Genomic DNA, 27,241 nt, shown 5'->3' with positions numbered 1-27,241 from the left:
GGGGAGTGCTTCTGCGCGCTCATCTAGTGGTGCCACTGATACGGCCGGGGTGCTGTCTCCTAGCCAAGGACAGAAGGTGGAAGGTATTTAGGTGAGAAGAGGCTTGGTGGTTTGGAAGAAGCAAATTTAGCCATCGGAAACTGGGAGGCTTAAGGAAATCAAGACATCTTTCCTGGAAGGCCGATGTGATCAAAGGGCTTGTAAGATTACTTGCTGTTCCTGTTTGTTGTTGTTGTTGTTTGTTTTGATTTTTAATTTGGTAAGCCCCTTCTGTGCTCCCCTGCATTTGGGCAAAATAATCATTTACCTCTGAAAAACAGCCTTTGTCTCCTAAAGGATAAGTCTTCCAATTTATTGTGTAAGAGTAATGCTGTTTGCTTATTAATGGTGAAAAGTTCAGGCCAAGTACTTCTCAAAATCCCTCTAATTGAGAAAATGCACTCTTGTGGCTGCTATACATATGATATCAATGCAGACAGAGTATCTTCTTTAGCCAAATGCTAATTTGGGCTTTAAACTATTACTATGCTGATTTTGCATTTTTAATTTAATTGAAATTAGAAACAAAAATGTCATTGTCTTGTAATTTTGAAACTAGGCAGGCAGCCCATTAGAGAGGATTGTTAGGGGGTAGTTGCATTGGGGGTTTTGTGCATGTAGACTTGCATGTGAACCATGAGGTTTCCGTTTGTTGCCCCAAAATAAAATGCATTATAGCTTTTGAACTAAACAAAGGCCTTCCTGTTGAGATTTTAGGCATATTCTTTTCATCATTTGAGAAGTTGTCTATGAACTGCCTTCTTAATAAGGCTGTTTCACAAAGTGATTAAGTAAGAGGATTAATTTTCATTTAGTTTTAAGTTTCCCAGTTGAAATCTACATGTCTTTGCATACATTATCTTCCTGTTTTGTGGAAGACACAACAGAAGTATTTCCAGAAGTAGTACCCTGGTGAAGTCTGGAGTAGCACAGGAACATATTCCAGTTGACCTGACGATATTCATCTTCTGTTCCCTATAGATCCAGAGTACAGAGGGAGATCTACCACACGTTCCAGCTTCCCACCAGCTGGCAGTGACCAAGCCAAGGAAAGGTGAGTAGACAGCAGCGTGCTGAGACTGCTTCCCTTTCTGAAATGCTGAAATCTGAGACTTCTAAAGTTTCTCTTCTCTTTAGAAAGATGTGTGCTTCCATTTCAGTTAAATCACAGAACGTTACTGCAAAGTGGCAACCAAATTACAGGCAGGATGACAGCGCTGTAACCTCACTGCCTGTTTTCACTTTTGTGCCATTGATGATAGCTCAGTGAAACTGAAACGTTAATTTAAATTGTATGGGATTTTTTTTCCCCCTAGAAAATCCTGTAATTTAAGGTACCTATTTAAACTAAAATTACATTGTTTTAAACCTAAATTGCATGGTATGACTAGCGTTTGCCTATGTGCTACTGCTTCATCTGAGGGCTGGCTGCAGAGAAGACTAGTGTCTCTGCACCCACATGGGAGTCATATTCCTTGGTGTGACAAAATGCACTGGCTCTTGAGGCTCAGGTAGTCTGTGCTTTCATCTCAAATCATTATTTATATTTTAAAGCTCGGGAGAGGTACAAGGCAGATAAATTTTGTGATTGTTACTGGCCTTTGCCCAAAGTTGGAAAATTAAGTTTGTTCTCTAACTGTTATGTGTAATTAATGAACTAGATCTTGTTGCATTTAGCTACATGCCTAGCTTTGATGCAGTATCTTGGTGAAACATGACTAGCTATCTATATAAAATGCTAAAGAGAGGCACACAAACCTGTCTTAAGACACAGAGATCATCTTTTTTGCCTTTCCATAAATGAACTGACAGTCTTGTGAACTGTCAGCTGAATTACATTAGTATGGTTGAGCATGCTCTGAACCTGCTGAAGGTTAATGACTGGCTATTAGGGATAGCTTGTGCTACAAATTCAGCAGTGTTTTGTACAACACAGCATTGCACTTGTAAGTATTCTTTTCAGAGAAAGGTGACTTATGGAACTAGCAGCTGCAGTCAGGGAGTAGAAAAAATATGGGTATATTTTTCTTCTTCTAAAAAGCTAGTTTTGTGGCTTCGGTCCCCTGTAGATACACTACCCTCTTTCTCCATGCAAGCAAAAAAAAATTAGATGATCATGTGTGTATGTGCTGAAAGGCACCTAGCAGTTCTAGCAGCGGGTCTCTAGTGTGGCAGGAGTAGTGCGTGCTGGTTTGTGTCTCCCAGCTAGTATATCCCACCTGTTTCTGAATACACTTGGCAAAGAGAATCAATGGCAGTTTGCCCTTGTTCCAGTATTGACTAGAGTTCTCAGGTAAACTGTGTTACGTGCATGTCAATGCTGATGGCAAGCCTGCATGTTTGCTAAAAATTAGTTTGGGACCAATTTTTTATTTCACCTGGAAGATGTAGAAAGTGTACAATGTTGTCATATACAGGTCACAGTAAAATTACCCAGAAGTAAAGTATTTGGTGCAAACTTACCTGAAACTTTGAAATAGTCATTTTTTTTTGCAGGTTGTTCAACACAACCGGTGTATAGTTTTGCTTTCTCAGGAAGCAGGTGTTTGCCAAATTGGAAGACATCCAGTGTCAGTGGTCACTTTGAAAATGCTGTTTGTTGTGTCTGAATGTCTAATTCTGCTCTTACAAGCAATCACTAGAGGTGGGATCAGCTTGACACTGGAGCACTGGTCTTCTGTTACAGTGCTATTTTAGCTGATGATTCTCATGGAGACTCACCACTTTCAGTGGTGTTGGCTGTGCTGTACATAAGCACCCATATATGAAAATTTGTTCCAGATATTTCCTCTGTTGGAATAAGTTAATACTTTTTTTTCTTTTTTTTTCTTCCTGTAGGGGTATTTCTGTGTTAATTAGCAGGGTTAGTGCCGTTCAATACAGAATGTTACAAACCTTGCAGTGTCATTTTACTTCTACAGAGAGCTGTGGATGCTTTCTCTGACATTTACAGCAGTTGGGAAGGCATTTGAAGAGGGTCTATAATAAGATATGAAGTATTTAAATCAAAAAATGTCTTCACTACTGAAGTAGCCTGGAGAGTAATAACATATGTTTGAAAAGCACTGAGGGTGCTGTAGCTTAGGCTCCCCATTACTGCATGTTTCACATTTCAGATTAGCTTTGCTTATAAGTGGTAAGCATATTTTTTCAAAGTGGCTTCCAAATGATTCTTTTGCTGCAGTAGTGTCTTTGTGAAACATGTCATAAGGGAGACAAAAAATTCTGGATGATGTAGTCTTCAGGTTATGAAATCTAAACTTGGTGAACTAATTCACCCATTATGCCCCAAAATGGCATTCTGTTCTTTGCTGTTGCAAACCTCAAATGTAGATATCTTTTTGCTCATGGATTTTTATTTTTATTTTTATTTTTTATTTTTATTTTTATTTTTATTTTTATTTTTATTTTTATTTTTATTTTTATTTTTATTTTTTTTAAGGAACAAGTAAGCTTCAGTTGCTTTGCACTGTAAACGTACAGTGCTATTAAATGTCCGCTATTAAAAACAAAATAAACATTACAAAACAAAAGCATCCAGAAAAAAAAAACACCTTTTACTAAGTTATCTGGAAGGAAAGTTCATTAGTTAAAAAACAAAATTCTTCCTGACATTTATACAGCAGTACCTTCCATTCCAAAAATGCCCAACAAACAGGACAAATATAGGTACAACATGTACAGAACAAAGTATTCTCAGGGCTTTGTCAATTGTGTTTGGTTGCTGCCATCAGCAGCTTTGTGAAATTTTGAATAGCCCCAGACCTCTTTCTTTTGTGGTATCTGACACAGATATTCAAAAACAGTAACTAGTTCTGAAAATTTAGTCCTTGAAAGCGAAGAAAGCACATCAGCAGCACTTCCTGTCCTTAGCATACATGTATTATTGTATTTATGGCTCTTAGTGGGTACAGCTCCACTGTAGACAGGAGATGGGGGAGTGAGAAGAAAACATTTGGAACAGATTTAGAATTCACAGGAATCTGTGTTCGTATATCCAGAAGCTAAGAAATCCCTGGGGACTCTTTGAAGAGTTTCCGCGGGAGTGCTTCCTACAGGACTGGTTTCACTAGTGCTGGGGTGCCATGTGTGATCAATATGGGAAAACGGGGCAGCAAGTCTTTAATCCCAGAATGGAATACTTCATAACTAAGTTGGGGAGTGTCAATTTATCAATAACCTCATGAAAAACAAAGTGCTTTACCAATACTGCAAATAAAAGAAGCATAGATGTTACTGGAGCTTCACAGGCAGTTTCTGTGCATTTCTTCTCCTCTTCTGCATCAGCAGTAGAGTGACGCAGAACACGTAAGACAATTATTTGATAGGACTGTTTGGATCTGTGAGACTGTCAGTCCATTGGTAGTTGAGTATTATTTTACAAAAAAATGAAGTATTTCATTGTTTGATAATGATTCTCTAAGTAATGTTTTTATTTTTTGTAAACCACAGACATGTTTCTTCATCATCTATTTCTGTGAACTATGATAGCTTATTTTCTATATTTCTGAATACCTGCATTTTTTTGGCATGTATTCCATGTATTCTAAAAGTATTTAAATATTTTGTACAACTTAAAGCAATCATCCAAGGGACATTTTCATTTGTGCTCAGTTTAACTGGGACATGAGTTTGATTGTTCCTTCTCTTTTTGTTCATCTTGGATGGTTCCTTTTCCCACACTTTCCTTACACTTTTAGAGAAAAGTATATAATAATATATCAGCCTTTGATGCTGAGTTTTCTGTATTCAGTGTAAAGAGAGGGGAGCCATGTCTGATCAGCATCTCTTTGTCTTAAGACTCAGTGTTGCCAAGAGGCATTTTAACCAAGATCTAAATGTAACTTGGTAGCTTTTTTTTTTTTTTTTGCTTCCCCCTAATCTGCTTGGATCTGAGAGACATCCAGGTGCTGTGGAGCAGGTTGTAATCTGGATCAGCAGTTGACAAGAAGGGTGGATACCATTACATACCAGCATAGCCCAATGTAATGGTTGATATTTCTAATCTTTACAGAGCCAAACCTTACCATTTCATGACCAAAGTAGTAAAGATTCCTGTTTGTTAAAACTTTTTACTGCATTTACATGGTAGTGGTATAGAGGAGAATTCTGAGAATGTGCAAGAGACAAAGGTAGGTTATGGTAGAAGACCACTAATCATACTTACAAAATGTCTTCTCTGATTTGCTTTAAAATGTTCAGAAAACATCCTGGTAACTTTGCAACAGGCATGGATGGCTACATTAAGGAATATATCTTTAGGTGGCACTACGGCAGTTTGAATCTGTTCATACAGCACTAATCTCTTGCCATGGATAAAGATAATGAGGCAGGTATGAGTGGGCTAGGTTGACCACTTAACTGGCAGTATCTGTCATGCAAGGCTGTCAAAGCCTGTACATCTATGTCCATATATATGTATGACTGAAAAGGAAATAGAAAGGCAGGTCAATATTTTTCTTGAGCAGTGATAAATTCCATGCAAATGAAACCAGATGCCAATACACACACCAGTAAATTCCTTTATCTGAACTATTTGGTATCTCTCTCCTGTAGCTAAGGCTTTCAGGGCTAGTGGTGTTTGTTGTTTTTTGTGTTTTTTTTTTTTTTCCTTTTTTTTCTCTTTTAAATTAAAATTCACCAAATGGGAAAAGAAACATAGGAGGCCAAAATCTGTGACTATTCACCTCAGAGAAGGTGGCAGCTTTCCACCAGACCCAGATGTAGTGGCAACCTGCAGTGGCAACCGTGCTTCTTCAGCAGTGTAGATTGTATTGTGTGCTTGCTATGAGCCAGGTCTGGTCTAAGTGAAGTAATCCCTATTGTCTTCACTGGGAGCTGGGTGGGGATGTCTGCCTTGTGGTAAAAAAAAAGTTGTTTATCATTGCAGGATATTGTGGCTACCATGATAACAGAGTAGCAGCACAATTTGAAAGGCACTCCCTAAAAGCTGTATGAAATCCTCGATGAAGAAGTTTAAAAGGCAGTTTCCCTATCCTGTTGTTCACCAGCTTCTGTGCCTATGCAGGCTTTTAATTCTGCATTAGCGAAATGTTCATCAAACTTAATATAAAAAAATAATTAGTTTTGAATATCCAGCAGTTTCAAAACAGTTTTCATAATGCATTCCAATGCATTGAGCTGTGAACTGGGATTAATTATATGATGACAGTTAAGTGGAAGAAGGAATGCGGGGCAAAATTCTGTGTTCAGCTGCCGAGAGCAGAGCAGCAAGCTTCTGCACCAGGGCGGGGGGGTAGCAGGGTGCAGGGGCTAAAGGCTGATGGGGTCTTATCCCATACCCAAGCTCTTACAGGTCTGCTGAGGACTAGAGGAGACGTGGTTGTTGCTCAGGCTGCCATGGTCATGGGGTGTGAGGTAGACCCTGAACGTGAGAAGTGCCTCCTGTGTACAGTGGAGAAGAATGCACTGTCACACAGCACCATGCTGCAGAGCTTACTGAGATCTCCTGGACGAGCTCTGTGGTGTAGAGCTTGCACCAGAGGACACCACTCCTGGGTAGCAGTGAGGATTTTGGAGTCTCTCTAAGCTACTTAAACACTTAACCTAACATGAGTAGAAAGGAGTAAGAAGGAGGATTTTATCTCTGGAGTACAAAATGAATGCTGGGAATGTGCTTTGGCAGGCTGCCAGTCAGTGTGTTAGGGATGTGTTGTGTTTGTCCACCAAACCAGTAAGGGACCATCTCTAGCAGTTCTCCATCCTGGGCACTGCTCATCTAGTTCTGCTCCACTGGATGCATGGGACGGTGTGGGCTGGCAGGAGACGCCTGAACGCCTTTATCGCTCTGATCAGGAGGGCTGGCAAACCTGTACGTGTCAATACAAAAGCAGCTGTGGCACTGAATGCATGTGAATTAACCAGTGATTCAGTTTTGTGGAAGGAAAACTGCAGCAGTGGCAACATCAGCACACTTTTTTCCACATCACAGAAAAAAAAAAAAAAAGTTTCTCTTCCACTTCTGCTTGAAGTTTCACAAGTAGAGTTTTGCATGAGGAAAGGTTTTGCACTTCATATGATTGAAACAAACAGGTTGTTTTTCTGAATTGTTCAAAGGGGAGCATGAAAAGGAATTGTGCTATCTACTTTTGTTACTTTGATGTAAAAGAAAAGCATGTACTGAGTGTGACTGGGCTTAAGCAGTTATGATCTGTAAATGATTACAGTTGGGTTTTGCTTTGTTTTAAGCAGATCAGCTGTTACGGACTGCTAGTCAGCACTCGGATAGTAGTGGCTTTGCTGAGGATTCTTCCACAGACTGCTCTCCATTTAATCAGCTTCAGGTGAGTTTCCCATATTGAGGTTGAAATGTTACCTCTAAGTATGGTACAGCAGAGAACTGGAGAGGGAAGGAGGGATACTGATGTTTGACCTTGATCATGGGTGTCAGTCCTGGTCCTGATAAAACTTTTCATTTTCTGAACTGGATCTGCTGAGTTATTTACACTGTGTTAAAATTTTAAAGCCTTTCTGATAGGAGAATCTGAGTATACATGGGCCTGGAATAAGCTCTAAATTCATTATTTCCTGTGTGCTGTTCATAGGACAGCTTGGGTCGGAAGGGACCTTAAAGATTCCAACCCCCTGCCATGGGCAGGAATGCCAGCCACTAGATCAGGTTGCCTAGGGCCTCATCCAGCCTGGTCTTGACCACCTCCAGGGATGGGGCATCCACAGCTTCTCTGGGCAACCTGTTCCAGTGCCTCACCACCCTCTGAGTGAAGAATTTCCTCCTAACATCTAATCTAAATCTCCTCTCTTTCAGTTTAAAACCATTTCCCCTCATTCTTTCATTATCTGTCCAAGCAAAAAGTTGTTCTCCATCTATTTTAAGTATTGAAAAGCTGCAATGAGGTCTTCCCAGTGCCTTCTCTTGTCCAGGCTGAACATCCCCAACTCTCTCAGCCTGTCTTCATAGCAGAGGTGCTCCAGCCCTCTGACCATCTTTGTGGCCCTCCTCTGGACCCTCTCTAACAGCCCCACATCCTTCTAGTGCTGGGGGCCCCAGGCCTGGATGCAGCAGTCCCAGTGGGGCCTCACCAGGGTAGAGCAGCAGGGGCACAATCCCCTCCCTCCATCTGCTGGCCACTCCACTGGTAATGCAGTCCAAGACGCACTTGGCTTTCTGGACTGTTCATGGCATATCTTTTGTCACTGGCTCATGCTCCAGAATTGCAGTCCATTCCTCTCATAACTGCAGTGATCAGATTTAAGGTAACGAAAGACTTAGCTTTTCTGGTGATCATTTAATTTCTTGCATCGTTTTTGCCTTACCACTCATTTTTAAATGCTTTTCTATTTATTTATTTTTAGCTAGCAGCAGAAAGAATGTGAAAACAATTTCATACTAATTTTACTGTGAAGGTATACTAATATTTAGTCAGTCTTAAGCTCCCACATTCTTTCCTGTTCCAGTTGCTTTGATCTCGGTCCTGGAATTTGCAGTGACGCTGACCAGAGCTCTCAGGACGTAAGGGAGGGATGCTTTTGTTTAGCCAGGTGCTTATGAGACTGCCCAGTACATACATATGCTCAACATTATACCTGATACCTAGGAGAGGTGGTCTCTGCCTCTCGTTAAGTCATTCACACAGTATTAACCATAGTTTGGTTGGCCTGTCAATCAGCCTGAGAAAACTCTGGAATGGGTCCTGGTCTCAAGGCCATTGGATAGCTGTCTGGGACCTAAACCACAGTCAAGAGAATACAACAATGGAAGCTTGGGTATCACCAGTAATGTCATTTCTGTGGCTTTCAGCTACTGAGCTTTTTTACACTACAGTAACTTTCCTTGTGGCACACCAAACACATTTTAAAAGCCATTTTGCTCTTACTAGGAGGAGGTTCCCATCCTCCCCATCCACCAAAGTTTGCTTTTCAGTTTTGGTACTGGTATTCTGTCCTTTTCCGTTTAGTACTTTGCCATCTGAGTACTAAAATGGAAGACAAGACAGGTTAGTCCTTGTGTCTCCAATAAACATAAATTTACACTTACCAAGAGCAACAGAGAGAAGAAAGGAAATCATGAGCATGAGTTTCTGTAATGAGCATAGTAATCTGAGATACTGGTTCTACTCTGTACTAAACTGGGGCTACACTGAAATTGGCAGGCATTTTAGAAGGAGTCTCAGACTAGAATTGGTCACTCCTGATCATTGTATTGGTTACAACCTGATAAAGAGTCCATTAAAAGTGTGTTACAACTAAATGCCTCTTCACTGGAAGGCTAGTGGAGTTTGTTTGCGTTGGTTGCAAAGTGATGAGATTTTTCTGCTTTCTATTATGCTGTTTTGAAAAGATAAATTGAGACTGCATGAGATCTGTGCCATGGAGTTGCTAGGCTTTCTTCTGCCACTGTCACTGCTTTATTCAGACCAAGTACTGAGCTGAATTTAGAAAATATGGATGAATAATGAGACTAGGGAATAAGAGAACTTGGCAGCTAGTGAAGAGAACCTATGAAAAGAAGATGAAGGGGATACAGAGGAGTGTATGGTAAGTTAGTGCCATCTACTGTTAAATAATTGACTCTAGCAGCCATAGCATTCCTCTGGAACTCATGAGAAAACTGACAAACTGGAATCATATTTCCTTTCTTCCTTGACAGCCAAAAAAAGATTTCTAGGGGATATTTTGGTTTCAGGGTAGGATATTCTTCCGGGGAGTTTCATGTTACCAAAGAAGTTAGAAAAAATTCTCCATCCAAGTACTTGAATTTTTGTTTGCTTGGCTTGTAAGTAAACAATGTGATGGAGAATTAGAGAGACAGATACATGTGCTTGTAGCACACCTAATTTCACCTAGACATTACAGTCTTTTGTTCTTGTCATACCTTTGACTCGAACAGTATCTGAACCTGTACAGTCTTTAATACTAATTTGTGGCTGTGTCAGTGAGTGCAATGCTAAGCACATATTTAGAATGATGACCTTTGTGAATGAAATTCTCCTTTAGGTTGTTGGAGACAGAAGTATTGTGCAATGTATACCATAAATATTCTCTCTAGAAGGAACTAATAGTATCCTAACAACAGAGAGAACTGCAAAAGTTAGAGATAGTAAAGCTTCTCTAAATTTCTAGTTTATGTGACCACATATCTTATGAAAAATTTGTGCCCACATCTAAATATACCTGTCAATCAGACTGGCCTAAGGAATATGCTTTGCAATCCATAGACTTTTCCTGCCATTTTTTCCCTATTAAATTAACAGCTGTCTAATACTGATGCTCTGATCAAGTATATAGGGAAATGCATCCTTCTGCAATAAGGAATTTAAAATGTAGTTTATAATAAGAAGGGAAAGATGTATTAGGAAAAAGGAATGGAGAATAGGGTAAATGTGCTGGATTGTCTTCAATGGAGATGAGCAGCTGAATATTATATTCCCAGAATCAAACAATTCTGTGACTTAAAACGGGCTGTGTATATAGGCAGACTGTTTTTTCCCATTCTTGGTACAGGAGAATCCGTGATTCTCCTCACTTCTCTGTGTGCATTCCCTAACACAACCCTTGGTTTCAGTGCTGAGTGTGAACTTTTATATATGGCACATGCCACAGTACCTTCACCCTGATATCCCTTTGTCATTGCTACCTAAAATACTAGAATTTTACTGCTGCCACTTCTGTTCTAGTAATAAAGAGTTTATTGTCAAATCAAGAAAATGTGTGAATAGTTTGCTTTTTTTTCTTTTTTTTCTTTTTTTTCCCCAAACCATCTCCTTTATGTGCCATACTTCAGTATGCTTCTCACATACCTGATATTATGGTTTCTTTGTTCTCTTTCACTGTTTCTCCTGCACGTGAAAATCATTTTGAATTATTCTACCATAATGCCTAATGGATATGGACTTAGACTCTTAGTCTGACTTCCTGAGAAGGCAGTAGACGAGTCTCCAGTATGTTCACCCATTTGCTGGTTTGAATCTTTCCTAGGTCCAGGAGTCTTTGCAAGGCATGGGAAGCAGTGCTGACAGCTGTGACAGTGAGACAACCGTGACATCACATAGTGAGGAACAGAAGACACCAATAGCCAAGGAACTGCCCTGTTTCAATAAGTTTGAGGAGGAGGAAGAAGATGAAGAGGAAGAAGAGGAGGATGATGAAGATGAAGAGGATGATATCTCTCAGGTAGAGAAAGGAAAGGTAGAGGCACATTCTGAAAGCAGAAGTAGAGATGATAAAAAAATCTATGACTATGAAACTGAACAAAATGGAGGAGAAAGCAAGTCATCTTATGTGTTGAAGACAGTTGCAGGAGAGGTCAGCTCTAAAGAGGAACATGTTTCCAGTGAGCAAAAAGAATTGGAGCTGCTGGAGGAAGGCAGTGATGAAAGTGATGTTGACAAAGACAATGTATTTGAGTTTCCTCAGTATCAAACGCACCATATCCTCAAGTCACTGGAGTCTCTGGAAGGTGGCAGCTCCTCCCCATCATCTGTGGACAGGGTTCATGTTGCTTTGCAAAGAGCCCAGATGAGGATCATCAGCACATCTGATTCCAGGGCCGGACGCGCTTTCCTTAAGTCAAAAGATCTCCTGAGAAAGCAGAGACAATGGCTTGCTGAATCGGGCTATCCTCTAAGGCGGTCTCAGTCTCTCCCAACTGCATTACTGAATCCAGTGAAAGTGGTGTCCTCTGTGAACGTCCAGTTAGCTCCTGGAAAAGAGACTCTGTGTGGTCCTCCTTCTTTCACCTACAAGTACACACGTGTGGAGGAAGATGAGAAACTAACGTCCGAGGATGACAAACAGGAGGGCAAGGCAGCTGCCAGCCAGCCTGTGTGCAAATCTACGCTGTTCATTGCGCCTTCGTCCTCCAAAAAAGAAGTTCCCCAGGCTGGGCCCCGCAGGCGGTCTGAGGAGCCCAGTCCCACCAGGGGACAGAGCTGCCCACTGCACACGCCAGCACACATGTCCCAGTCAACATGCTCCCTCCACTCCCTTCCCACTGAGTGGCAGGACAGACCACTCTGTGAGCACGTCAGGACGCTGAGCACCCACAGTGTCCCGAGCATCTCCGGTTCTTCCTTCAGCTCCTTGCTTTCCCCCTTCGGCTGTCCCTTCTCTCCAAGGCACTCTGGATATCCTCATCGACCTCATGCTATCAACCCGCCCTCCACCGTGGAGATGCAACTGCGCCGAGTCCTACACGACATCCGAAACTCCCTGCAGAACCTCTCACAGGTAAGAGGAAGAAAAAATTTCTCCTGGCAAAGAGGTTTCGTAGTTTATTCTTATCAAACCAAAATGTTAGCCTGAATATACTTTTGTGTAGTGTGGGAGATCAGGAAAACAAGGACGTTTTGTGCAAGTTTGGTTTGCTGCTTCTTTCAAGAGCTTCTGTTTAATGTGTCAAATGATCATCACTCCAGTGCTCCACTGTTTTTGTATTGATTTTTTTTTCTGGTTACAGTTGAATTTTGGGTGGGGGAGAGGAGCAATGTATGCTTCATCAGCTATTAGTTTAAGTTGATAGTCATTAGCTTTAGATTTGAAAATACATATTGCCTTTAATGGTACTTTAATCTGTCTCTTCTGTGAATGATTTTTTTTTCATTGCGAGTCCCATGGCTTCAGTAATAATGTCAGTGAGGACTGTTTGTTCCATGCATATGTCTGTGCTGTTTCTTGCCAACCTTATGGATGTTCAACTCTGGGTGTTCATCTAGTCAACATGAAGTCATCAGCCTTTTATAAAGAATCAGTATTGTCACAATGTCTGAAATTTTGGCCATCTTACCTGTCAGAGAAGTGCTTTAAAATGAAGCACATATTTTTTTACTGGTTTCTGTGACACCTTCTGCTCTTTCCCTCCTGATTACCAACTGTCCCCTCTCCGCCACCTCTGTACTGCTATTCAATGAGTTCATGATCCAACTTAGGAGTCTGCAAGCTGCTGCAGGTGGCTATATAGGCAGTGCACTTGCACACCCTGCTTGTTGATATATGAATGCATGAAGAATATGCAGTGGTAGAGCTTCAGTGTCTTCTGTGGGTTTTATCTAAGTACAAACATCTGCTTCTCTGCTCCTTATTGGAGGTGGTGGGCTGTGGTGTTCTTTTTTAGATCCCTTTGGTATTGTGACACAGCACTGCAGTGGAAAGCTGCAGGCAAAGGGGTTTCAAGTCAGCCATTGTTCAAGGTGTGCCTGAGAGTGAGCATCTTCAGAATTTGATCTTCTTTGTAAAATTACCTTGTGTGAATGAACTGCAGCCTTGCTATGGGGTCAGGGTATAGTGTCACTACTTAATACCATGCTAACTAAAGCTGCTGGAGAAGAAACCTCTGAATTACACCCACAATTTATGTTCACACTGATTTAAATAATAATAATAATAACAATAATAATAATAACAACAACAATAATAATAATATAAACAACAACAACAAAAAAAAACAGTTTCAGAGGGGATAATAACATCTCCTAGCCCACTCGTCCTCCTTCCAGAGTAATTTGTCTAGACTAGTTCCATTTTGGAGAGTTTGGTCCTTCTCACTACAGATATTTTTATGAAAAGCTATTGTTTCCAATACATAGTTTCCTTGTGCTGCTTTTCTCTGCAGACAAGATTGAGTTTGGCACACAGCATATTCCACATACAGTCTACTATAGAAAATATTGAGATGTTTCAAATATATGGTTCTGTTATTAAGAAGGAAAAAAGAGGAGTAGATAAGTTCCCAACAGAACAGGGAATAGAGAAAACTGGGAGAGGAAAAACAAAACATCCATCCCCTTAATGTGATCATGTTTGAGCAAAGCTCCTCTAGGTAAATGGACATGCTTCAAATTTTCCGTGGCGTGTCAATAGTCCTTTGAATTCTTTCAAAATTATATTGGACAAGCTGTCTTTTTCATGTTTGAAAAGGTAAATGTTTTCACTGTTTCCACTGTTCTTTGCTGTGCCGTGTCTCTACATGTAACAGCCCCTGAATTTTAACTGCTTGCTGCAGACATTGAAGCAAGATGCAAATAGAAATTCTTCAACAATTCTGTTTACATGAGAGATCATTGGTATGCAGGGATCTTTGAATGTAGGCAATATGGTGAAATTAAAAAACGACAAGAATAAAATCAGCACACACACGCGCACACACACACACAACTGAGGAAAATCCCACAACAAATGTGACTGTGATCACGATTTGAAAATGAGACACGTTAATTTACTCAATTCTGTTTTTTGTGTTGTTCTCTTTGTCTTTAGCTAAGACAATTGCAACTACTGAGTTTTCACTAATCTGCACTAGGCATTTTCTGGACCCATGTCTGGTGCAGAAAACTTAGCTTTTATCCCTACTTATTGTGTCAGACAGGATTAATTTTTTATTCCTTTTTTCAACTTCAACACATTTGCATTACAGAGCTTTGGTGCACATGCTTCAGTTACGAGCTGGTTCTTCCATTTTGTAAAATTTCCTTTTCCTGTTACAATATTTACTTTGGTGGTGGAAATAACAGTGCCAGAAAGACTGTGTTTTAACATTGGCTGCTTTTGGAGAATCTGACCATTTGAGAAGATGAGTTCATAAATGGGGTTGTTGACATTCCTCTTTCAAATTGTTAATTTCTTCCCTAGTACCCAGTGATGAGGGGTCAGGATTCTTCAGCTGCCACCGGTTACACTACTCAGAGATCATCTATTCTACCTCTTTATGAAGTAAGTGCCCCTGTTCACACAATGATACTTAGTCAAAATAAAATAAAAAGAAACATCCTATAAGTGTCACAGACTGTGCTATGCATGGTCTTTGCTCTGAAGTGATAACATGACTCTATCCTAAATGTCGAAAAGGAATTAGCCTAAATACATGGAAGTAATTTCATGTGTTTGTATGGTGCAACTGAAAATGTTTTCTTGAATTATTGCTAGCTCGTAACATGCAATTTCTGTAGTATTTTGAAGTTGTTGAGCTTCTGCTTGACTTAAAGAGCACACATAGTCAAATACAGTTTATTTAATTATTTTTTTCACCTTTTCTTTTTTTTTTTTCTTTTCCTCTTTATTTATTTATTTTAGAATACTTTCCAGGAGCTGCAAGTTGTAAGGCGAAATCTAAATTTATTTAGAACCCAAATGATGGATTTGGAATTGGCTATGTTACGTCAACAGACAACAGTTTATCAGCACATGACAGAAGAGGAAAGGTAAAATGATTTTATTTTTAAAAGAGAGAAAGCACTTTGGCACTACAAGAAATGAGCTGCTGCCTGTGAAATCAGAGCAAAAAAAAAAAATCTATTAGTTTCAATCTGAACAAGGCTGGAGCTGAATTGTGGCCAAAATAGTTGTTTACTCTCATCTGTGTATGTCTTCATTCTAGAGGATCTTTTTTCTTTTTTTTTTTTTTCTAATTCTTATTTCTCATTAATTGATGATTATTTTTTTTCTCCTTTCTGGAAAGTGATTTTACAACTGTGGATTTTAAGGACTTTATCATAGGATATTGGAGAGGAAAAATCTTAAAGATTTTCAGTTTAGATTTCCCCCATCCCTTTCTGTATAAATGTAAATAAAAAATAAAAATAGCATTCAGATGCTACAATTCCAACTCACAGTAGCCACTCAACAAGTCACAGATGGCATTCATTATTCTGGCTCTGTGTGTTTGCTCACCATGGGTTGCAGGAACCGCTGATGTGAAACAATTTTTTTGCTGATTTATTTACTTTATTTCAATTAACTCTTCACTAACTCACTTTAAAAGTAAATATGTTTTAAATCAGTTGGCCTACTTTGGCAGTGGTGTCTAGGCCAAAACGCAGTTGCTACTGTAAAGCTAAGAACTGTGATACTCCCTGTTTAGTTTTCAGCATGGAGCGATATATTTTCTCCAAGCTTCCTTTCCATAAGTGTAGCAAGACCTTAGTTCCTTTTCAGACTTTCAGGTGATTTTTAGTGAAAGAAGAAACCTGTGTTCCACCTTGAAATCCCTTGCATGGAGTCCTTTGCTCGTGGGATTGTCATGCCCAATTCCTCCTTTGCGATGTGCAGCTGAGTGCAGTGAATGCCACTGTTCTTTTTGTAATGGATTTTGTATAGATATGAAGCCGATCAGCTGCAGAGCTTAAGAAAGTCTGTCCGCATGGAGCTTCAGGAGTTAGAGATGCAGTTAGAGGAACGTCTACTTGCTTTAGAAGACCAGCTGAGAAGTCTGCACATGTCTTCCCCTTACAGACCTCAAACACATGTAGTAAGTATTACTTTTTCAACATCATTATATGTTTTCTCAGTGTAATGTGCATCGGTTTAATGTTAATAAACCACTACTGTTAAAACTCTTATAAAGGGATGACATCTGGGGAATCTAATGACAATGTGTCTATTATCAGGGGTCATTTTATTGTTTTGTGTCTGCATCTTAGGGAAAAGATGTAGAATTAGAGGGTCTTTCTTGCTATTAATGCATGTCAGGACATATTTTGGGGGATTTCAGTGCTTTCTTCTTTTTCTTCTTCATGACCCTGGGAATTTTGAGTTCTGGTAGGTAGTGCTCATGTCTGAAATCCTTGTGGGGTGATGATGATCTTTCTGGAATTTCTCTGCACTGATTTCCTTCCTTGTGAAAGGAGGGTATAGAGACAAGGCACTGTGTTTCTCTCCCAAGAATCAGCGTATGGTTCCCTCCAGCTCTCCATGGAACAAAAAAGAGGAAAATCCAGTAGTCATCTTCAGGTTACTTTTTCCACTTCTTTTTGTAGCTCCTTCAGATGATCATGTTGACTCCCTACCAAACACAGGGAGAGGCTCTGCTTGCACAGACACTCTCCCAGAAGCTCAAGAGCAGTGGGGGAAAGGACACTGGTGTCTGTTTATTGGTGGTGTGGCTATATCCTTTCTCTTCTTTTTTGCTCAGCAGAAGACTGTTCCTCTATTTCCTGCTGCAACTCTGTCATCAGCCAAACAAAAGAAGCGGAGACAGAAAGTATTATATGTTCTTCCTGGGTTTCATTCCTCTTTCTTAGCCAATCCTCTTCTACAGAAGAAGCACTGGCCACATCTTCCACTTTAGTATTTTGTCATGGGAAAAAAATTGAAACCCAAGAACAGGAAAATATGGTATTACTGTGATCCCAAGCCAAGCTTGCATTCTTTGAAACATATAAATATCTCTTCTTTTTTGTAAATCCTTTTATAGAAGAGGGCTAGCTTTAAAAATGACTGAAATAAACTTTCTCCAACCCATTTTGCTTCCTGGTTCCAAGTTTCTGCTTCTACCGAAAGTTGTCTGAGACACTATGTGTTTATAATGTTAGATTCTGGCAGCTCTAAAAAAAATCCTCAATGCATTAACTTATCTTAATTTTTCAGGGTATGTATGGTAGCAGAAGTGCTGACAATCTATCATGCCCTTCTCCACTGAATGTCATTGAACCAGTAAGTAGCATGCTGTATGTTTTGCTAAGAAAAATAAATAAATAAATAACAGGAAGGAATTTATTAAAAAAAAATAAAAATAAAAGATCACAGGAGATTCATTTGTCACACAGTCCTGGAAATAGTTTACTCACTTCAGTAGTTCTGTTGAAAATAGTTGCATTTTCCCTTAAGCAAAGTTAACCATAGGTGTAAGCAGCTGTAAAGTCTTGTTTATTTTTAAGAGGAATATGCAGAAGTGAGATGTTGTTGCATTTATTGACTAATGATGGTGAGTTTTCCAGGGAAAATTATTTCTTATTTTTCTATGAAGATTATGCTAGGAGTCCAGAGTAAGCTCCTGAACCACTGAAGTGGTAGGAGTTCAAAGACTGCAGGAAAAAAAAAAAAAAAAAAAAAAAAAGAACTTGAATTGTTTTAGCAAAGAAAAATAAAATCAAGCTTTTACGTGTGCCTCTGTCAATTGCTCTGGCAGGGTGCATCTGTATTGCAAAAGTCAGTGGTTTGAGGAACTGCCACAGTTCTTATTTTTGTTGGCTTTCAAAAGAGCCCATTCCTTTTTATGGTCCTCTTTGTTGCAGTCATAAAGGCAAAGCATATATTTATTTTATAGCCATATTTGTTACATGGAGGGAATGAGTAAGTGATTGAATAAATAACAAGAAAGCATGGCTGTGTCTGTATTTGACTTTTTTATATGCTTATTCAGGCCTGTTTCTTTTCTGAATCTTTAGGTCTCAGAACTTATGCGAGAGCAGTCATTTCTGAAGTCTGAACTGGGTTTGGGACTGGGAGATCTTGGACTGGAAACTCTACCAGCAGAGGGTACAGAGTCCGTATTCTCCCATGGAAACTCTGATTCCTCCTCAGTGTGCTCCACTGCAAGTAGAAAAGCTGGTGCTGGATCTTCTGAGCTAACGGGAAAGTCTAAAAGTCAGAGCAAGAAGTTGTACCGAGCCTCTGTTGCCTTAACACCAGCACCCCCAGTGAGAGCAGGCACTGGACAACAGGTGGAAAGCTCTGAGGAGCTTGCAGACTCCAAGCTGGAGGTGGATCAGAAACTTGAAAAAGTCCCTCGAATGCCTTCGGTTGATGAAATCCACAAAAGCGTGGAGCAGGAAGAACTGCAGCAAGTTATACGAGAGGTGAGGAGAGAGGGGTTGAGATCTAAGATGTTCAGTTTTTTTCTGAAAATTAAAGCCAAATTACATGTAACTCTTTGCCACCAGGTTTTTATTCCCTCTCAAGCCAAGTCTCCTTACTATTACTGTCCTATTTCTAAAGACTCACAGTGTGTCATGAGACGTCAAGCCATGTTTTTTTCTCAAGCAAAGCAGTAGATGTTTTTCAGTGATAGTGGTTAGCACACAAATTAATAGCTAGTTGCTACTATGAGTCTAAGTGAGAAAGAATTTACCATCTCTACTTCTTGGTTATGCATCAGTATTTCAGATTCCCAAGTGAAAATTTCTCTGTCATGTTTGCTTGCTAAAATGCCAGTTTGGATTTCATTTGATTGATGAAACACTGTATCTAAAACAACTTGTAGTAAATGTTAAAATGTTAAAAATACTTGCCCAGTCCCTCTACCCCAAACCACTAACAACTTGAGGAGAGTAAGTAAAGCAAGCTGAAGTCAGATGAGAAATTACTTCAGACATCAAGACTGAGGTTGGACCAATGCTGTTGGACTAGTTTCACTGGCAGTCAATGAAACTGAAGGGTGCTTGGATATTTATCCTGTGGTCCAGGTTAAAAAACAGCACTAAAATTACATGCTTGCTTTTTCAGTGACGTGACAAAAAGATTTATGGCAAGTAGTATAAATGGGAAAAAGAAACTTTTTTTTCAAAAGCAGTGCCTATGAGAAAGTGGTGCTCTTCCTGCTCTGAGTACAGATATGGGAATTGAGAACTTGTGGGTTTTATTCCCTCTCTTTCACCGGAGAGGGACCACTTAGCCTTTAGCTAGGGGTCATTGAATCCTTACCCTTTAGCACATCCTTTGAAGCTTTAGTATGGTGCTGTCATAATCCACTGTAAAGGCCAACAGAGGTGCCATGCTCAAGAATATGCAACAGGCCAGGTTGTAATGCTGAGGTGCCACCCAGGTCTGTTTGGTTTCAGGCAGTGAATAACTGGAACCAGCTTTGTCTTTAAAACAGATGAGAGACAGGCTTCTCCTGTAATAAAACAGGAGCTGTGATTCCAGAGGGATCTTTTGCCACTCCTTTAGCCCCTTTCTTCCAGTGCAGAAACAGGCAGAATGTACTGGACTATAAAGTATCCTTTTACTCATTGTGTGACCACAAGACTGCTGTGTCTGTCTCTGCAAGTGGAGATGTTCTCTTGGCTGACTCACTGTGGGCTTTGCTATGTGTAGGCACTTAACTCTTGCACAGTGAGATCTGTGAAGCAGAAAAGCATTACTAAGGAATGTTCTGATTGAAGATAATAGCTGGAAGTACATGAAGATATTTACTTTGCTTAGCTTTGGGTAACTCCATATATAATCAGAGCTGAGACTGCAAAGAATGATGCTTAGCCACAAGCATTAACAGTCAGAAAACTGCTGGTGTTAAAATAGGATACAGTTTGGCAGTGAGGTGAGGTGGATGCCAGCTTTCAATAAGTGCCCTCATGGTACTGAATAATACCTTGCCCCATCGGTAGCCCCATTAGAGTCAGTGGGATGAGTTATAGACAGAGGCATTATCTTGTGGAAGGAAGGGTACTGTAGTCAGCTCATGGTGATATACTACTGGACCTACAACCTCGTCATTACTGTGCTTAGCATTTGGAACTGAACACCCTCTGGCCATCATTGATACTTACAGTGGAGCCTGTGACGCTACAGTTTTAAACTTCTACTTTGAATGCAAATGAATGAACATGGCAGGGTGGCAAGCATTTATGTTCCAAATGTCTTCCTGCCACCCTGCCTCCCTCCTGCTGCTATCTTCTATGTGCTGGAGTTGGAAGAAGTCTTGGGAAAGGCCTTGTTTTAGGAGATGTCATAAAATACTCCTGAAGTTCCCAATTTCTCTCTTCCTGGTCCATTTGCTTTCTTTTCATCCATTTTTAAAAAGATTCCTTGCCTAGCATTCAGAGAATATTTGCACATGTACTTATCATGCCTTGCACTTTACTGCTGATTCTGAGCTGAAACCAAAATATTTCTTTTGTGTTGTGTCCAACAGTTCTATAGAAATCTGCATTTCACAGGTCATGGTGGGATGCTGCTAAAGGAGAAAAAGAGAGGAAGGAGAGAGCTGTAATTCAAATGTATTGTAAGAACAACAGAGACGATAATGGGAGCTGGAGTCAGAGTACAGAGTTATTTCAGTCAGTATTTTCTCTGAGGTTATCCTATGTGAAGATTCCTTTTTAACTTTATTAATTGATAACAAAAAAATAAAATGTGTACTCTGCATAGAGAATGTTCTTTGGGTTGTGTGGCACTAGGGACTTAGTAATGCTAAAAGCATCTGTGCTGAACTGCAAGACTAGTATTCAGATACGAGTAGTCAGCAAATAGCTGAGCTTGACTCACTTTGTAAATGTTTGAGCACACAGAGAGATTGTCCGTCAGTTTGGCTGCATTGGCAGCTTGTTTTGGATCATCTCTGATTCAGAACATGAGAAGTTTTGCATTGGTTCATAGCACATGGTAGTTTTTGCAGAGCAAGAATGTACTATTAAATATTGGTCAGGAAAATCTCTTATATTTCGTTAGAGCTAAAACATAGCACAAATTGAAATGTGTCTTCCTTAAGTAGCCCTATTGTTAGCGAAGGAGTTCTGTTCTTGTTGTCAAAAGAAAGAAGTCTATTAGTATGCATTCTTGATATATGCACTCACAAATGTTAAACCATTGCTTATTCCTCCCATTCTCTGTAGCTGCCTGACCTTGTGTTGGGGAAAGAGAAGTCAGGCAGTGTTACAGAATTTGCCTGGGTGGGTTGCAACGTATGTGAGCTTTGACCCACAACTATGTGCTGGCATTAAAAAAAAAACAACCCCTTGGTGTTAACTTTTAGCATTAATGGACTAACTCCCACAGAAAAGCATTTAACAATGCGAAATGTTAAATGTCAAACAGTGGCCTCCTTGTTTTCTTGAAAATACAGCCTGATCTCCTCTGGAGTATCACATGAGGTACTTACTACTTGACATGTAGGTCATAGTGTGACTAGGAGTGTAACCAGGCCATCTCACTCTGCTCTTCTGCAGTTCAGAAGATGGGATAATATGAAAAACTTTCTGTTTAAGAGTAATGTGTTTTTTTGTTGTTGTTGTTTTTTTGTTTGTTTGCTTTTGCTAACAGTCCTCCATCATAAATGACATTTTAAAGTTGTCCTTTAAAAAAAATGTACAATTTTCAAGTCAACAGGTTTGAGGAGATTGTGATAGACTTTTAAGGATGGACAGATGGCTGGATAGAGAATCTTCACTCTTCCATTTCCATTTAAAGCCATGTTAGCTCAGCATTGACCAAAATTTTAATGTCTGTTGGTCGTCTTTCCCTTGGGCAGGTCATTTAGTTCCTCATTTTACAAGCATGCAAACTCATCAGTGCTGCCATGAAGAAGTGGCACAAGAAGAAATCTGACTAGAAGATAATTCTTTTAATTCTAGAAAACATACCTCAGATGAAGAATGAGAGGACAGTGAAAAGCCTTATGCCTGTTTTCCATCAACAGCTGCAGAAGGCCTACCTCCAGAATTGCCACTAAGACACATTTCACTGTCACGGAGTTCATTATATAGCAGCAACATAAGATTGTGGTAATGGCAGTTCTTTCATAGTGAGAAAGATTACTGGTTTACTGTAGTGAAACTATCTGTGAATGTGGAACTGTGTTATTAATGCAATATTAAATATTAGCATTGTATTAATGTAGTATAAATATCATAACTTATCTCCTCTTGTGGAGTGGGTTCTCTCCTCTTTCAAATGTTTAATTTTTCATTCAGCTGCTAAAAATATGGATGGAGCGTGCATTGACTGCCTTCTGTCCTTCCTACAGAGGAAGCCTGGGCATAGTGCTGTGCCCTGTGCAGAGTAAATGGAAGGTGCACCTTGCCCTAAATTGCTTGTGATGAAAAAGACAAATATTGGCAAATGTCATGACAGGCACACGAGACTGAGTCAGTGCAGGAATCGATACCATGCTCACCATGGAGGAATGACCTTGATGGGTCTCAAAAGGAGTGAGGAAGCAGCGGCAGTGAAAAGCAGCAGCAGAGGGTGGCCTTGTGTTCTGAGCAGAAAGGTGAGAGGCAGAAGGCTCAAGTGAATTAGCAAGGTCGAGTGAGAAGCTGTTGGAAGAGCTGAGAACAGAGCAGGAGCTGCTTTCCTCCCAGTCTCTGCCTCATCACAAGACTGTCATAGTAGACCATTTACTTGCTAATTTGGGAAGCTTTTATTAGCTTACTTTGGAAAGTGATGTTTATTTTTGTCTATCCTGAGAGGAGGGCACAGAGTGCCTGCTTTTTAGTGTCCTCAGAGACCCAGCCCTTGTGATGCTGAGAATAACACTGCAAAGAGGTGAGCAGAGCTCTGCTACAGCAGGGACCTGCTGGATAGCCAGGCTGCTGTGTGGCGTGGGCTCTCACAAAACTCATGCTTCCTGCTGCATCTGTCAAGTCTGCATGGTGTCTTTCCATCTGCCAGAGTTTCTAAATCCAGGAGGCACTTACTGAATTGACATTGGTCCTAAAGCTTTGTACATATGCATGCATGCATCAGCATAGATATTCACAGGACTTTTGGCAGTCAGTAAAATGGGTCCTGTTGAGCGCTGGCTTTTCTTTTGTCTATTAAACAGCAAGCAATGCAGCTGAAAACCTGTTTCCGAGTAATATTGTAGTCTGTGAATTTCTGCTTGATGCAAAGTAGTAATGAAACAAGGAACTTTGCCGCTAATGGTTTAGGGATTGAATTGCTTGCCAATGAGGACAAGGGATAAATAACCCGTTGCGAATTCTGCTGCCACCCTTCTGACGTTGTTGCTTAATCCTTTTGACGCACCAGGAAAAGGGGAGACTTACAAGAATAATTGCAAGATGTTCACAGGGATGAAAAGAGGGCTATTCAAACATGGCAAGGCCTTTAGGAAGGCTAAATCTGAGTAAATACTAATCCCGTGGTATTGGTGGGGCATCAGAACACGAACAGATTTTTTATTGGCAAAACCAGGGTAAGAAATAAGGGCTTTTTTTTCTGGCATTTAGTCTCACATTCATTACAGCTACTCGGGCACTTGAAAGCTATTTCTGAAGTGATGCTGAAAGGTATTTTGTAAGGAAAAGAAAACGACACTGCCTAGCTGGTCTAATCAGTGTTAACGTAACTGACCATGGTTGCCATGCTCTGTTTCTCACCTGCCTACATTCTTCCACCGTCATTGTCCTCACCTGTCCCTATAACCACATCTCACTTGTTACTGGTTCCTGAAGTGAAGACTGTCCAAAAATGAATCGGTGCCCAAGATTTCTTTTACTTGTGAACAGCCCATATTATTTTTCTGTATTGTGTCTAGGTTTCTCCTTTCCAGCACAATATGCTATTATAGAACTGTTTTTTTACCTTATTTGCTCTTTCTTTTCTTTTACTGTAGCTACCAATGCTCTGTCCCTTCTTTGTCCTGGCCTCACTCACAGTTAGGTGCCTACTAGGTGTAGTTTCTGTTTTTAACTATAAACTATATTTCCTTTAATTAAACTTAATGGGTAAATGTTTTGTCACAATAGTGTGAAAAACAGTCTTTGCTGGCACAGACAATATCCCGTTGGTCAACAGATGATGTGAGGAACTGTTGAAGTTCTCTGTTTGTCTTTGCTGCTGAGAATATGATTAGGATTATCTTCCTCTTGATTTATATGAAGAGAGCAGCTCATCTTCATAGACTTAGACCTTTCCTACTGCATAATGCATCTGTGAGGTAGATAGATACTGCCCTCCTTTTCAAAATATAACTAATGTTAAAAAAAGGTGCATTTGGGGTGCTTTTGTTGTGTATATCTTGAAATGCTATTTTCAGAACTTTGCATACTTGAAATATATTTTTTCTTACCATAAAACCAGCAATCCTGAGTAGAAAATGCAGATATACTTACCATCTGGAAAAATAAAACTACTTTGCTTTGCATTTATATGATTTGTAAGAACTTTAAAATTACTTACAGTTATTTTTTCCAATGGAAACCCTCTTATATTTATCTATTTGAAAGTTGATTTTTTTTGGTGTTTTATGCTTTCATATGTTGATAATGTCAAACATGTCTGCAATATCACTTAGTTTTAGTCATTGGTTGTATAACTTACTGAGCTTAAAAATTCCTCTAATCCCTTTCAGATCAAGGAATCTATTGTTGGTGAAATAAGGCGAGAAATAGTAAGTGGATTGTTAGCAGCCGTATCACCCCAAAGCAGATCTGCAACTACAAAACAAGATGCACAGCCATGAAATGGGTACTACAGGTAATCTTTGTCAATCTGCCAGAACCATTCAGTAGCTCGCTGAAGGTATTTTTTTATCATGTGAAATATCATTGTTAACTTAAATCTTGCTTGTTTCCCCCCTGAAATACAAGTGATCAGAACTGAGGTTCATTAAACACAAAGGTTATTGATATCCTGGACAGCTTTGGAAAATCAGCTGTTTTATAGTTTGGCCCATCCTACTGTCAGTTTTCATGTAGTGGTCCTTGATTTTTTTATTTGTTTCTTTTAGTGTCCTCCGTGGTGACTTCACATATGAATGCATAATGCATGAAGATTTCCTTAGTATGCCTGCATTAGACACAAATGTTAACAAAATACATGCTTAAACACAGAAAGCAGACTTCCAGAAATCTAATTTAGCTATTTTTCTTGCTTTCTCTTTTCTGCAAGGTTGAATGTAGCCCGAAATGCTGTGGAATTCTGCTTTGGGTGGCATACACTGGCAAGTGTCAAGTTGTTTTTGCTTCAGGAGATGTTAAAGCTGCTGAGATAGGCTACTGTATTCGACGCTTGGTTCTATGATGTGTGCCTTTCCTTGAGTTCCTATCTAAAGACTTAGACACTTTAACTAGTTTATTACTTTCCATAAAGCATCAACAAAACTGTGGCTCTCTGAAAGGTTTTGTATTTATTTGTATGTCCTTGTTGTAAATTTTTGTGTAGCTAATTTCTTTTAGTGATGCATCATGAAACTTGAAAATTTGCAAACTTAACCAATTTATAAATAACACGCTCATGTTCAGCCTACTTTTTTTAAAAAAAAAAAAAAGAAAAAGAAAAAGAAAAAACAAACAAACAAACAAACAAAAAACACTGACCTCTATGAGGTATTTATTGTGCAATAACTGATCCACTTTGAGAGCTTGAAACAACCAATAATTGTTTCCACTGCTGTTACTTAGTGCCACTTCAAAAGAAGGAAAATATCCTGTTGAAAAAAATTGCTGTTAATTCTTGGGGCGGTTACTATTAGCAGAGTGGTTGAATGACATGAGGTTACTTAAAACTACTTAAAGTTCTGACACTGAAAGCCTTATCTTTGTGTAGAAGACAACTTTTAACTAATTTTATTTGCTTCCTTACTGTTTGTTTGCCCATCCCTCTGTAGAAAAGTGCCTTATTTTAAGCACTGTTTTTGTCTTTGTGTTGACTGCTCTTAGTCATTCCAAGAACAGGTCTCTTCTGATTTATATTAACAAAATGCAATAAAAGTACTGATATTCTGAAAGCAATTAGGATGTGCAACTTGGAATGGATGAATGACCTTGCTTGTATTATGGGGAAAATGGAAAAAAAAAAAATCTTTTCCTTCCCTATCCTTCACTGATTCTATTTTCAGTTAGATTAGTGAACATGCATTTGTTCCAGTGGAGAAAATTGGAAGTCATTGGAGGTTTTATGTGGTCAAATAGACACTTAGTGGATATGTAACATCCCATTTTGCTGTGCTTGGAATCTCTTTACTCCTTTGCCATTTCCAGCAACTAAAACTCTTTACTGTGTCAAGGTCTTTAATCAGAAATAGTTTCAAATGTAACAATATTAGAAGAAAAAGTTTCTAAGATTTTTAATTGTGTTAGGAAGACACACGAGGGCTGATTTCTTTTAAAAAAAGTGTATATTAAACCAATAAAATATTTATTTTGCCTATGATCTGTGTCAGTGTTTTTTTACACTTCCCTGTGCATGTTTTACTCTTAAGCAAAATAAGTTATGTAGATTTGGGCCCATAGTGCACAGAATGGAGAATGGCAGGAAAGCTTGGAACTTGGGTTTCAAAAAGCTTTCAGATGTTCAATGTATCCAATACACTTTGGAAATGTGAGATATTATTTTGAGAGAAATGTTGGCACTTAAAAGCAAACTCTTAAGGTTGTTGGCTCCTCTTGCAGCTCTCAAGAATTTGGTTGGGCTCAACCTCTCCTCAGAATTTGTCCCTGTGAGTAGAGCCAGAGCTTTCTTGAAAACCTCATCTTGCATGCTTAGAAGCTGAAATATAAACTCCAACATCACTTGTGCGTGGAAATTTGTATGAGGTTGCAAGCTGCAGTAGGTTTCTCCTTTCCTTTGCAGCTTGCGTGAGTACGTAGTTCCACTGCAAAATGTCACCCAGAGAACACACAGCCAGACCCGAGTGCTACAACCTCCGGTTGTGAATGCGCAAAGCCAAAGCTTACCCAAATAACTGGAGCAGCAGATGCTCCCCTTGTCCCCCAGCCAGATTAATTAGCATGCCCTGTCGTTAATGTAAATCCTGTGCCCGTGTGCTACCCAAAGTGGTGTTCCAAGA

The 27,241-nt window shown here is 39.6% G+C and overlaps 1 protein-coding gene across 3 annotated transcripts in view; it reads left to right on the top strand.

Annotated features, from left to right (window-relative positions):
* The window catches only part of ITPRID2 (ITPR interacting domain containing 2), a 41,809-nt gene extending 15,208 nt beyond the window's left edge, over positions 1 to 26,601 (top strand). For 2 of the 3 annotated variants that reach the window (XM_084524797.1, XM_084524799.1), the window contains 10 exons: positions 1,021 to 1,093; positions 7,249 to 7,343; positions 10,996 to 12,246; positions 14,644 to 14,724; positions 15,085 to 15,212; positions 16,108 to 16,258; positions 17,377 to 17,442; positions 18,177 to 18,587; positions 24,803 to 24,927; positions 25,342 to 26,601. In XM_084524797.1, the coding sequence (XP_084380923.1) occupies positions 1,021 to 1,093; positions 7,249 to 7,343; positions 10,996 to 12,246; positions 14,644 to 14,724; positions 15,085 to 15,212; positions 16,108 to 16,258; positions 17,377 to 17,442; positions 18,177 to 18,587; positions 24,803 to 24,913 (2,367 nt within the window). In that variant the 3' untranslated portion in view covers positions 24,914 to 24,927; positions 25,342 to 26,601. The remainder of the gene's footprint in view (positions 1 to 1,020; positions 1,094 to 7,248; positions 7,344 to 10,995; positions 12,247 to 14,643; positions 14,725 to 15,084; positions 15,213 to 16,107; positions 16,259 to 17,376; positions 17,443 to 18,176; positions 18,588 to 24,802; positions 24,928 to 25,341) is intronic. The other variant, XM_084524798.1, reaches the window with a different exon arrangement.
* Positions 26,602 to 27,241: the final 640 nt, after the last annotated feature.

The sequence above is a fragment of the Aythya ferina genome (genome assembly GCF_964211825.1).
Source record: "Aythya ferina genome assembly, chromosome: 6".
Lineage (NCBI taxonomy): Eukaryota > Metazoa > Chordata > Aves > Anseriformes > Anatidae > Aythya > Aythya ferina.
The sequence above is the reverse complement of the archived record's forward strand: the minus strand, read 5'-3'. Positions and strand labels throughout refer to the sequence as shown.